Source organism: Pteropus medius, unplaced genomic scaffold (genome assembly GCF_902729225.1).
Source record: "Pteropus medius unplaced genomic scaffold, Ma_sr-lr_union100, whole genome shotgun sequence".
In the NCBI taxonomy this organism is placed as follows: Eukaryota; Metazoa; Chordata; class Mammalia; order Chiroptera; family Pteropodidae; genus Pteropus; species Pteropus medius.
The window spans coordinates 1-12,640 of NW_024351120.1; the positions used below are offsets into that span (position 1 = coordinate 1).

General features: G+C 67.0%; 1 protein-coding gene across 1 annotated transcript; it reads right to left on the reverse strand.

Moving 5' to 3' along the window:
- Positions 1–29: 29 nt before the first annotated feature.
- On the reverse strand, positions 30–11,552 carry LOC120586544 (ADAMTS-like protein 2; the record flags this gene model as incomplete). Its single annotated transcript, XM_039842917.1, has 9 exons — positions 10,953–11,552; positions 9,134–9,224; positions 8,461–8,603; positions 7,614–7,689; positions 6,360–6,462; positions 5,721–5,866; positions 5,488–5,611; positions 2,641–2,721; positions 30–356 (listed from the first exon to the last, which is right to left on the reverse strand). Coding segments are annotated over exons 2-9 (1,090 nt in total), but the record flags the coding sequence as incomplete, so codon positions are not given.
- Between the last annotated feature and the right edge of the window lie 1,088 nt (positions 11,553–12,640).

Genomic DNA, 12,640 nt, shown 5'->3' on the forward strand with positions numbered 1-12,640 from the left:
AGGAAGGAAGGAAGGAGTCAGGGGGAGACAGAGCAGAGGCATTAAAATCTGAGTGAATGAATGAATGAGAGAAGGAACCAGCGGATGGATGAGCAAGCGAGTGAAAGACGAGGCCCACCCCGGGCCGAGGGCCACAGCACGGCGCCGCTGGCCCGGAGGCCCCGCCCGGGGCGCACGCACCATGACGTTCAGGCCCTGGTTGGTGGGCCCCTGGGCCACGATGTACTCGATTCCGGTCTCGTAGATGTCCATGGGCCGCCGGTACTTGACCACGGTGCCGGCGATGTTGAAGTTCTTGGGGCTGTCCACCTTGAAGTTGCCATTGAAGAAGTAGGAGCCGGCTTCGTCTGCAAGGGCTAAACAGTGCAAGGCCCCCGGTCACGTGGGCTGGAGGGAGGGCGGAGGGGCAGGGAGGGGCAGCATCACACGCTCAGGGGACCGTGGCCACCCAGCCCCTGACCCGAAGCCAGGAAACTGCATGACACAAGGTGTGGGACGCTCTGTCTGTGGCCAGCACGTGGCCCTGGGCAGTGAATGCCACGGACACGCGAATGACCTTCCTATCGGCCTAAACCAAACGAGGATTTGGCTAGACGGTGGACGACAGCTGCACGGGGCCCATTTGATGCTGTCATTCCGCCCAGCTCTGAAGGAGCAGGAGCTGCGAGGTGACCGTAGCACCGGGACCAAGTGCCCAGGACTGGACAGTGGACAACGGGTGCCATCCAGCCCAGCTCTCTGCAGACTCACCTGTGACCCTGGGTGCTGCTGCCCCCAGCGACCCACGGTGCTCGTCTAGGGCCCACCCTGGGTGACGCTGCAGCCCCAGCCTGGCCGGCCAGGAGCACGGTCCCCACGGCCCCTCAGGCCCTTCCAGACCACCCCGAGCTGACCAGCTCCATGCTCTCCTGGGAGTCAGGACATTCTGCTGCTCATGCCGGGGCAACTAGACTGCCCGTTTGCCCAACCACCCCATTCTCCATTCTCCCAGACGTGGCTGAGGCGGCCCGGGCACATTCTCGGACGCCCTCTCTCTGAGGTGGGGCGTGGGTGGACATTTGGAATGGAGGACTTCGGAAGGACGGCCACTCCAGGGCCTGACCTGAGCCTGAGGATGCCTAGACAGCAGGAACATGCAGGTGCGACCCCCCAGCAGCCCGTGTCCTGCTGGGCTGAGGGCCGGGGCAGGTGTGGCGATTTGGGGCAGCTGACCCTCCCCGGGGCCGCAGAGCGCAAGCAGAGGCTCGGGGAAGCTCGACCGGGGGACAGGAGGGCATGAGGAGGCAGGAGCCACACTGGGGACAGTGGCTTCCAGAGGGTGTCCTCAGGGCCAGTTCTAGAAGCTGGCCCGAGGGACAGGAGAGGTTTGGCCAGGAGCAGGGGCGCCTGGCGGCTAGCTGACATGAGCAGACGCACGGGCAGGATGCGTCTGCTAGGAACGTCCCTCGACACAGCAACGTCATCGAGTAGCGTGAGTCCAAGGCGTTTGTGGAGGGGCGTGTGCCGGGGCCGCTGTCTCGGCCGGGCGCCCAGATCTGGCCCAGGGCGAAGGCCCGGCCGGCGTCCACGACCTGTTTCCTGACAGTAATGATCCTCCTCCCTGTGGCCTGCCGGGGACTCCGTCGAGGCCACCCTCGACATCTCCATGCGTCTCTTTCGAGAGCGATTGCTTTGCAACCGGCTCTGGGACACGGCGTTCCCAGCAGGCGACCGAGCAACGGCGGGGCAGAGGCCGGGCTCCTTTGTGGGGCCTGGGGCCTGGGGCCTGGGACGTGCAGACCTGCCGGGCCGGGGGCTGGAGCCTGGGGCGCAGGGGGCTAGAGCCTGGGGCGCGGGGGCTGGAGCCCGGCCAGGTTCTACCTTGACGACTTCCGCGAAGCCCCCTCACAGGGCCGCCCTGAGAAGCAGCATGGCAAGCCGGGAGCTGGGAGTAGCTTCCTCTCCTGAGTCCCCGGCCTGCCCTGCTAGGCACCTGCCCACCTCAGCCAGAGGGCCCAGGCGGCCTCCTGGGGGTACAGACAGGGCACATGTGCAGGCCGACATTCCTACGCCTTTCTAGAATTGTCAACAACATGGGGCCTCGCCACCTCGGCCACTATGCAAATAACTGCAGAATCCTCAAGCTGGAGGACACGCAGCGAGGGCCGGCTTCCCACCAGAGACCACCCAGTGGCAGGAACGTTAATTCGGGAGCCCTGAACCTGCGTGTGTGTCCTACATCTGCTGCTGGCCGCCTCGGCCTCGGCCTTGGACTGGCCGCCGTGGCCTCGGACTGGCCGCCCACCGCCCCCTGCTCTGCCTCAAACTTCTCGTCTGCCGAGTCTCGCTCTGCTATCCCAGGGATCCACCTCTGGGCTCTCCAGGGATGGGGAACTCACTTCCTGACGCGACCCTGCCCTCCATGGTCAGGCACGGTCAAGTACAAGGTCCTTCCACACATGGAGGTGTCGGCTTCCCTATGACCATCCCTCCCCCCGCCACCCGACACACACAAACACCTGGGTTGAGTTCGGGCTCCTGGGGCCCACCCCTCTCCCACAGGAAGTGATCCAGGGTTGGCGGCCCTTCCCCCACCCGTACGCTCTGCCCCGTGGGAAACCACAGCCCACACGTGGCCGCCGCCAGGCCCAGCACACGTACCCAGCACGTCGGCGGACTTCTTACGCTCCACGATCTGGATGTCTCGGGCGCCGGCTGGGATGTGGGTCACCAGAGAGTAACCTGGGGGAGATTGGACAATGGGGAGCAGCAGTTCCAGCTGTAGCCGCCGCCTCTCAATCGGAAAGACAGCCCTGGATGGCGGCCACCACTCTGCCGCGTCCCCAGTGGGTGAGGGGTGCTGTCTGGCTGCACCCAGGCCCCGGAGGCAAGTCCGAGGCCCTGCCGAAACGCCCCGTGCCGTCATAGGGCTGACCGCCATCCAGGCACGGGCCCAGGTTTGCCCAGGCTCCCTGGCCCTTTCCTACAAGGCCGTGGGTGACACTCGTCATACTCCCGAGGGACACTGCAGGCCTCCGAGCCTTCAATCTGCTGGAGTCAGACAGGCCTGGGACCTGCTCCAGGCATCACCAAGTCGAGCCCGCGCGCGGCCGTAGCCTGGGCCTGTCTCCTCTTCTGCACGCAGGGAGGCCGGCTCCCGCCCTAGGCACGTAGGGAGATTCTGCCCGGCACAGAGCCTGGCCCCAAGGTCCCTGTCACTATTAGTATTTTTAAAACCCATGTCGTCCCAATATTGTGTTGATTTCAGAGCTTTCTGCATTCAAAGATGTAGACGAGGAAGGACAAAGCGTGGCCAAGGTCATCATCAAGTCCCCAGAAAGGTGGGCAGGCAGCCAAGAGACCGGCACGGAGACCCCGAGCAAGGGACCAGGGGCTGCAGGGAGCGGCTCTGAGGACGGACGCGGAGGGTGCTCTGGGGAGGAGGAGGAGGGATGTTTTTCTGTAAAGTCCTAAGATGAGAAGCCTGGTGGAGGCAGGGCCGACTCAGGGGTCAGGCTGGCTGGGCTGAGCTCGCGCCCTGGCTCCCGCCGAGCAGTGTGAGCGCCCAGGCACACCTGTCCACCCCGGGGGGGCTGCTCACGCAGGCCGGCACCACGCCCCACCTCCCGCCTGCCCTGCCACCGTTACAGGTCCCTGACGACTGTGGGCTCGTCCCTCCCCACCAGGCGCCCTGCGAAATAGTTGACGACCGGCCTTCTTGGTGGGAGAGTGAGGAGCTCTGACCTGTCGTGCTGGCCAATTCCCGTGGGGTCAACACTGCCACTGTGACCGATTCGAGGCTCCCAACACCACGTCACAGGGTACGGAGTTGAAAAGAGGTGCACGGTAGCTCACCTGCTGCTGCGGCATTTACGCAGGGGACCCGATTAGCGAATGGTGAGTGCTGTCTATTTAACTGCAGGTTCGCACCCGTCGGCCGCTAACTCAGCGGGGAGCTCACGAGATCCCTGAGCATCGGCTCACCGGCTCTGCCACCGTGCGGGGCGCTCCCCGCGGTGAGCACGCACACACTCATCAGGGCGGGGGGGGTGGACGGTGGGCACCACTGGGTTCAGACCCAGCTCTGCCACCTCTGGCTGTGTGACCTGAGACTAGGTTCCTAACCTCTCCGTTATTGTGTCTGCAAAATGGGAGCAGTGGCCGGCAGCACCTGCCGCGCAGAGACGTCGTGAGCTGCGGATGGGTTAACTCGCGCCAGACCTGGCCCAGGGCACAGCGAGCGCCGGTGGAGTGAGGTGGGGTGTTTAAGTCTTCAGCCCCGGCCCCCCCCCCCGACCAAGAGTTCTGTGAGGGAGTGAGCCTTGGCTCTCCAGGGCCTTCCCGTAGCCCGCAGTGTCTGGCACACAGTAGGTGCTCATGGCACACAGTAGGTGCTCAGGAAGAGACACACCGCCTGAACACTGGCCCTGCCATCCGTGTACCCCACGTCCGGCAGGAGGACCCATGAGCGGTTTGTGAAGGGAAGGGGGCTTGCGAGGTGGCCTTCCTCGCCTCCCGCAGCGAGGCCTCCGAAGGACGTGGCCTCTGCCCACTGTGCTCACCACGCACTGCTCGGCCCCCTCCAGTGGCCCTGCCCTGACCCTCCACTAAGGTCACCCCATCCTCTCCAGACGCTGTCCCTCGGCCCTGGCTCCCACATCTGAGACTAACGCGAACTCTGAAGTCCACCCTCATGTGGCGGCCAAGGCCGTTTGCTCCACCCCAGGACACGGCCAGAGTCCCAACAGCCAGGGCCACCGTGGCTTCCGGTCTGAGCTCACCCGAACTCATTGGGGGACCCTGAGCTGGCAAGTCCCAGCCTGGGCCTCGGTTTCGCCACACACGAAAGTGGGTTTCAAGCTGCGCCCCCTTCCCTGATCCGATAACCCAGTTTAATCCCACGAGCATTTACCGAGACCCAGGAATGTATTTGGTTTGATGCTGAGCGTTGTAAGTGACATCTTTCCAAAAGGACAAAGTCCTGTCACAGACGCAGACCCCTGCCCATCCCCAGCTCCCACAGGGCCGGGCCAGAGCTGAATGCCACGCCAACATGAGGCCAAATGGATGCAGCTGGAACATGGACACACTGCTGCCCAGGGAAGGGGGGGCCAGCCCGGAGCCTCCGCACCCCGAAACGTGGACTCCGCAGAACACGCGAGTGCCGGGCTCAGCCCTCCCATCTACGGTGAGGACGGGACTCGGGCCTCAGTCTCCCTCAGTAAGTGTGGCATCTCCCCGCACAGCTGCAAAGGTCAGACGTGGCCCCTAAGCCAAGCGTGCACTAGCCGCCGGCTTTCGGGTCCATACAGAGCCGCTCACTACTCCTAGCCAAAGGGGGCCTCGCGGAGCACCTGGCCGGCCCACCTGGGTCTGGGGTATGGGGTACCCTCGAGGGGCAGGGGCTGGCACAGCAGCCCTCGGCAGGCCGGAGACGGGGTCGCCCCCGGGGCCGCACGCGGGCGCGGGCGCTGACCGAGGTGGGCGCTGACCGAGGTGGGCGCTTACCCAGGTGTGCGTTCCCTTTGCGGTAGTTGCCCGTCACGTGGGTGCAGCTGCTCCCGTCGCCCTGGCAGACGCCACACTTGTCCAGCGTGTGGGTGGAGAACAGGACACCGTCACAGCCGATGGGCTGCAGGGAGGGAGGCGGAGGGGGCCGCTGGGAGGGCGCCGCGGCTGCCACCGCCACGGGGCGCGGGCGGGCGGTCAGCGCGACGAGACCAGCGGCCATGTTTAACAACCTCACATTTTCCAGACACGCAAACCCCTCGCAGGTCACTGAGCTTGCAGGACGTGCCGTCGCGGGCGGGGACCATGAGCTGCCGCTGGCCGTCCGCCGTGGTGCAGTGCAGGTCACAGGGCTTGCTGGAGATGTGCACGTAGTCATCTGGCCGAGGACAGTGGGTCTCAGGGCGGGGAGGGGGCCGGGTCAGGGGCTTGCCCTCCCTCGTCCCCAACAGCCCCAAACAGCCCTCTCCCGTAGCACAGATGGGAAGCGGAGGCCTGGGCGTGGAAGGGACTTGCCCGGGGTCTGCTGGCAGGCGTGAGCCGAGACGCAGGGGCCGCGACCCAGCCCAGGCCCTGTGCGTTGTAGCCTCTGCCTCCCTGTGAGTAGGGGGGGGTCCCCCCTGCAGGAGGTCTGAGCCAGTTGGTGGCCCTGGGCTGCTGGCCCCGCACTTAGCCCCTGAGGGCGAGAGGCCAGCTCATTTACACGGTTGCCCCAACTTCTCGTGACCTTCGACAAGACAGACCCCACCCCGGGCCTCGGTTTGCCCACCCACTGGACGAGGACACTCTCTCCCGGTGTCCCCAGGAGGGGACCCATGGGCCGTGGCCCCCAGGGCGTGGGCGGGCGGCCCGGCTCTGTTCCCGCTGGGTACCGGGGTACAGCGGCTTCCAGCGGTGTGTCCGCCCGTTGTACACCTGCGAGTTGAAGGAGATGCACTGCTCCTCGCGGAAGCTTCTCCCGTCCGGCGGACACTCCTGCGAAGGGACAGGCCGGCAGGCAGGCTCCAGGACGAACGCCGCCGACAAAGGCACTTTTTGTCCAGACCGGGCAAGAAATGGCCGCAGCCTGAGGGGTGGCCTGTCCGCCCCCTCTCTCAGCCTCCGTCTCCCGGGAGGGAGCGAGGACATCAGGACGGCAGCCGCCAGCCCCCAAACGCCCACACGCACTGGCCGCCCTGGTGCCCTGGGCGGGACGCTTCCCGCTCCCCGCCACCTCGGCCTTCTCCCGGCCTGGGCTCTGCTCACGCTGACTCCCCTCCTGCCCCGCATCCTCTGGCAGACGCCCGTCTGCGGGTCCCCGGCCGTAGCTGTGGCGCCTGGACCTCAGCGCAGTGGCCGAGGTGGCCTTGGCTTCACAGAGGAAGTGCCCTCGGGCAGAGGGGACAGGCCTGGAGGCGGGGGCGGGGGGCACAGCTGGGCACACCGGGGCTGGAACTCGCACTTGGGTCTCCTTCCCGAGCTCACGAAGACCCAGGAAGGCAGCCGGCCTGGGTGCCACACGGAAGTTATGGCCACTTGGCCCCCCTCAGCCTCTAACCCCCTGCACGTGTGGGTGCGCAGACGCACACACACCCGACAGCTCCACCTGTCTGCCCCACGCCCTGGTCCCCCTGAGCGCTGCCCAGAGGCCAAGCCAGAGTCAGCACCCCCTGCCCAGCCCGGCCACCCCAGTGCCAGCACACGGTCAAGGGCGAAGTCAGAGGCTGAGGACTCCTGAGCTGGGAGGTCAGTGCACGGGGCGCTGGCCTGGGCTGCGGTGCTTCCGGATGGGAACAAGACAGCTGGTGACAGTCCCTCCCACAGTGAGCTCCCGGTATAGGGCTTGTGAGCAACGCAGAGCTTCAGCCGGGGACCGAAACCCCAAGGCCAAGCGTCAAGCTCCACCCACAGAAGTGAGTCCTCATCCCCACACGAGCCGGGAGCACCCAGCGGGTGTCACAGATCTGATCTGATGCAGGGAGGGCCCGCTGAGCCCAGGGCCCCTCACCTCCCTCCTCTTCCATAGGACGTTGGGGACAGGCCCAGGGAAGAGTGTCCGAGAGCCCGGGGGCCACCGAGGTGACACCCCGCGACCTGCCTGGGGTCAGGCAGGGCCAGGCCCAGTCCCCGGCCAGGCGGGGCCTCACCTGCACTCTGCACAGCTGGTACCGCTTCGGTGTGCCCGTGCAGGTCCTGTTCCCAGAGCCCGTGACAGCCGTCCTCCTGGTGCGGGGCAGGACACAGGCTCTGAGCGAGTGCATGCGCTGCCTGCTGTGGGCCCGACCCCGACCTGCTTGGGGACGGCCTCGCGCCCCGCGCCAGGGGCCGCCGGTCCCTCTAGCCAAGGGGTCCTTCCTCCCCACCCCACCTGCCACGGCACCAGAGCCCTCCGCCTCTCTCAGGCCGCTCGAGGGAGGTTCTGTCCCTTCCCGGGGGAGGGGCGATGTCTGATTCGCCTCCGCATCCCCGTCACACGCACAGAACTCACAGCGGCAGACATTCGCTGCCTCCCAGCCCTGGGCTAAAGGTGCGCGCACACTGTCCCATGTGTCCTGGGGAGTGTCAGGTGGGCGTGAGCATGGTCTCCGCCCCACAGAGGAGATGGATGCTCAGAGAGGCTGTGTGACCGGCCCAAGGTCACACAGCTAGGACGCGGCAAAGGCGAGATTTGACCCCGGGTCTGTCCGGCGACCGCTGTCCCGCCATGTGCCAGGGTGGGCCTCGCCCCTCATCGGTGGGGCCTTGGGAATGGACCCTGCTTTCTCACAAACGCCCTGTCCCCATGCCCTGAAGTGGGATGGACCCCAGGACGCCAAGGCCTGGGACCCAGCAGGAGCCACTTCCCCAACGGAGGCCTATGAAAAGACGGTGGCTCGTCTGGCCTGTGCCGAAGACGCCCCTCCCAGCCTGGGCCCCCCGCCCATCCCCCGCCGCCCTGGCCAGGCTGCCCCGCCCTCAGGCCAGGCCCTTGGCGCCCCGCGCTCGACTCCGCACCTCTGCTGCAGACAGTGCCGCTCCTGGGACGTCACCCCGGCCCCGCAGCTGCGGGAGCACGCCGTCCACTTGGTCCACTCCCCCCACCAGTAGGCGGTGGCGTCCACGCCGCCCTCCAGGCTGTTGGATGTGGGGCTGTTGTCCTAGGTGAGAGGCCCCCACAGATGGTCAGAAGGGCGAGGCATCAGGCAAGACGCGCCTGCCGTCCCCAGGCCCTGGACAGAACAGCCACCGGCCAGGCCACTCGGCTATCTCAGGGGGTCTCCGAGGGGGACTCCCAGGGCCTCGAGGGGACTCGAGGTCTGGAATGTCCTGGGGGTTCGGGCGGGTCCTGAAGAGACCCCTAACCGTTCTCGCTTCTTTTGCCCGAGCGGCCCAGGGCCTGGCATGGGTCCTGCGGGGCGCGAGTCCACCCTGTCGACGAGCCTCGCCCAGGACTTTGCTCTGAAGAGAGGCGTTCAGCCCCTCGGCCCCCATCCTGCCACCAGCAAGGGCTCTGGAGTGGCCAGAGGCCACAGCTCAGGGGCCAGGCTGACTAGCTTGTAACGCATGTGCCTGGCAGCGGAGGGGGACTCTGGGAAAGCTCCCTGGACCCCCAGACATGTGCCCCACACCTGCCACACAGCCCGCCGACATCAGCCCGTCTGGGCGAGGGACCACGCTCCCCACTCACCGTGGCCCCGATGGATGCCGCACCCCCAGCCACCAGAGCCGTGGCCAGCAGGGACCAGACCCAGCATGAAGCCTGCCGTCTGCAGTCCATCCTAGGAAGCAAGGCCACTGTCACTGCCAGACCAGGCCCAGCTCCTGCCAACTGACCAGGCTCCCCTTTGGGGAAAAGCCCTCGGGGCCCACCCAGTGCCAGGGCCTCGGGGTTATCTGGGATTGGTTGGTAGTGGCTGCCCAGCGGCCCCACCGGGAGGACTGGGGAGTGATTAGCCCTCCCGGCAGGGGCTCCAGACGTCATGGTGGTGCTGTTCGTGGTCCACTGCACCACCCCAGTGTGAGGGCCCACGGCGACCTGTGCCGTGCTTTGCCTCGGAAGAACTGTGCTCCCTGGAGAATGACCGTGGAGAAAGCCAGGGACAGCTGAGGGGACGGTGGGCCCCGGCCGCACCCGCTGGATGAAGGAGCAGAGGACCTGGACCCCATCCGCGCCCCGGCCTGTCGACCAGGCCCACGGGAGAGCTCCTCGGGACTTTTACCTGCTCAGTGCTCGCCAGCCACCTGGGCCAATGGTCCTTCCCACCGGCCTGCAGGGCTGCTGGAGGGGTGGGTCCACCGACGGGCTCTGCCAGGCCCTTTCCCTCCCTGGCCACAGCTTCCCCTGCCCCTGAGGGGGCCGGGCCTGGGGACCTCGGGGACCTCGGGCCAGGCAGAACCCAGGTCTCTATGCCCTGGGAGTGTGGAACGTGGGTGCTCGGAGCCACGGAGCTGGCTCCTTCTCAACAAGTCAGTGCCCCAGCCCAGAATGCTTCTTGACCTCCCTGCCCAGGCCAAGTCATGGAGAGGCTCCAGCCTCCCGGTCCTCAGCACCCCCATCTGCTTCCGCGGCGTGGGCTCCTGCCCCACCCGAAGAGAGAGACAGGGGCCGTTAGTGGCCTCTGTCCAGCGTTTGTCTCAGGTCCAGAGTGTCACTTGCCAGCAAGTTGGAGAAGGGGTTTCGGAAACCACCGAGCCCGTCCCCCTGGAGCCTGGAACCCAGAGAGGGCAGATGACGTTCTCAAAGCCACACAGCGAGGTGGCCAACTGCCCACACTCCGCAGAGCACCGTGCTCTGCACAGGGCCAAGTCCAGGGAGAGACGGCGTGGAAGTCCCCCCATCCCCGCCAGCCTGGAAGCCGGCTCCCCTGAATCCGCCCCTTACTCCTCCACCAAACCCCACTTCCTTGCAGCTCAAGCACCTGCAGCTCCTCAGGACCTGCGCCAGCCACACCTGTGCACCCCCAGGTCTCTGCCCTGGACGAGGCGGCAGTGCACCCTGGAGTTTGGAGCCCTTGAGGCCACTGCAACCGCTGCCTGCCCCTCCCCACCCATCCTGCCACTTTACTCCCCATGAGCCTCATCACCCCCACCCGGCCTCAGGCAAGCAGAGTCCCCTCTGCAGCCCCATTGGCTAATTGGCGCCCCAGCTCCTGCCTGCGGGCTGAAGACAGGTGCTGAGCCGGCCTCACACTTGGTTTTCATTAAAGCTCCAGACACCGCTGGCTACAGGCCAGGCCCAGCTCACGCGGGATCCAGCCCTCCCTGGGGTCCAAAAACAGCCACCGGCCAGCGGGAGAGGCTTGCTGTGCAAAGGACAGCTCCAGGCACCCGAGGCTGGAGGCTGCAGGGCCTCGCGCACCGTGCTCCGAGGGTCCGGACCCCTCCCCACGGGCCCCGCTCCCGTTACATAAGGCTCCAAGGGGGCTGGGGGATGCTCGGGGACTCTGGGCTGCATACTGTGCCCAGGGAGGGCCTCGGCGGAGAGCGGACGGCTGGAGGTGACCTACCTGGCGCGGGTCAGCAGGTTGTCCTCCTGGAGAAGGGCTGAGCGGCTGCGGGCGGGCGGGCGGCGCCAGGTGCGTGGTACAGGGGGGCGGCTGTGGGCTCTGCCTCTCCCCTTCCTCCTCCTCCCCCTGGCCCAGCCCTCCTCCACTTCAAAGTGCACCCACAAGAGGGGGTTCCCAGGGAGGCGGCAGCCCAGTGGCGGCTCTGTGGCGCGTAGCCTTTATAACTGTCAGGCAGACGGGGAGGAACTCACACTTCCCACCAGGCTGCTGCCCCGCCCGCCGGAGGCCTGGCGCACACTTAACCCGCTCCGTGCCTCTGGAGCCCAGCCAGGCCGGCCCAGCTGCCTGCTGACGGCTGCCACGGCCGGGAGCAGCGAGCAGGGAGGCCGCCTTCCCCGGTCCAGGGCCCGGGGTCGCGTGGCCGGGTGTCCAGACGGCGCAGCCGCTATCCTGCGGACACGGGGAGGCCCAGCCTCGGCCGACGATTCCTGCCTCCAGAGGGGCCCGGTCTCTGGCACCTCCGAGGACAGAGTCTAGGATGCCAGAGGCACTCACGGTGAGAGCTCCATTACACGGATGGGAAGCCTGAGGTCCAGAGGGGACCCCTGCTCCAAGGTCACCCAGCCAGGCCCCGAAACGTTCCCCTGAGAAGCAGAGGCCTAAGCAGGTGTGAGGCCTGAGGGAGCCCAGCGAGGGCTCAGTCAAGGGCTCCGGGAAAGAGACAGAAATGCCCACCGCCGGCCGACCAGACGGCCGGAGCGGCCAGGGCCAGCGGGGGAAGGTGCAGGCAACTGTGCAGATGTTCAGCACCAGCTTGGCAGGGCACAGCGGCCTGGCTGGGCCCAGGCCAGCTGGGCAGCCCCTGGCAGGCCGGGCTCCGGGCTGCAGGCCTGCGCGCCTGCTGAGTCAGAGCGTGCAGCCAGGACGGCATGGTCACTGCGTGCTCCGGCCCCCGGCAGCCCGCGCAGACCCCAGGCTTTGCAGGCCGGCACCGGAGCAAGGCCGGGGACCCCCATTTGCATGCCCTCCTGGAGCACAGAGGCACCTCCCATGGCGGGGGCAACGCTGGACGAGACCACCTGAGCCATCTCGTCCACACTCCCGCCTCTGCGCCACAGACGCCGCCAGCTCACCGCAGCACCTGGGCACCCGCCTCCTCCCCTCCGTCCCCACCGCCGGAGGGGACCGCGCTGAGCTCCTCCAGTGGCCTTCTCGGCCCTGACGGTCACTCCACCCCTGGGAGAGCTCTCCCCTGCGCCTGGCCGCCGCCGGGGCTGGTCAGAGGGAGAGTGACCGGTAATGACAGTACGAACAACGGCGCCCAGCGCCGATGTCCTCCTGGGCACCCGGAGCTACGGGGTCAGCATCTGCGTTGTCCCCGTTTGACAGTCAAAGCAACTGAGCCTCCAAGACTAAGCTATACACGGGGTCGCCCACCCGGCACGGGCACGTCGGGCACCACTGGGACCCCGGCGCCCTGACCGATGGCCTCCTCTCCGTCTGCAGGGCGGCTGCACTGCTTTCCTCCTCCCGGAAGCTCCCGGCAGGTTCATTCATCTCGTCCTCCAGGGCCCCCGGGACTTGAACCAGGTCCACACTGCCCCCTGGGGTCGCTGAGCTGCAGCGCAGACTGAGTAGGACAACACCTGGCAGGCCGTGTGCACGCGCACTCCACACACACACACACA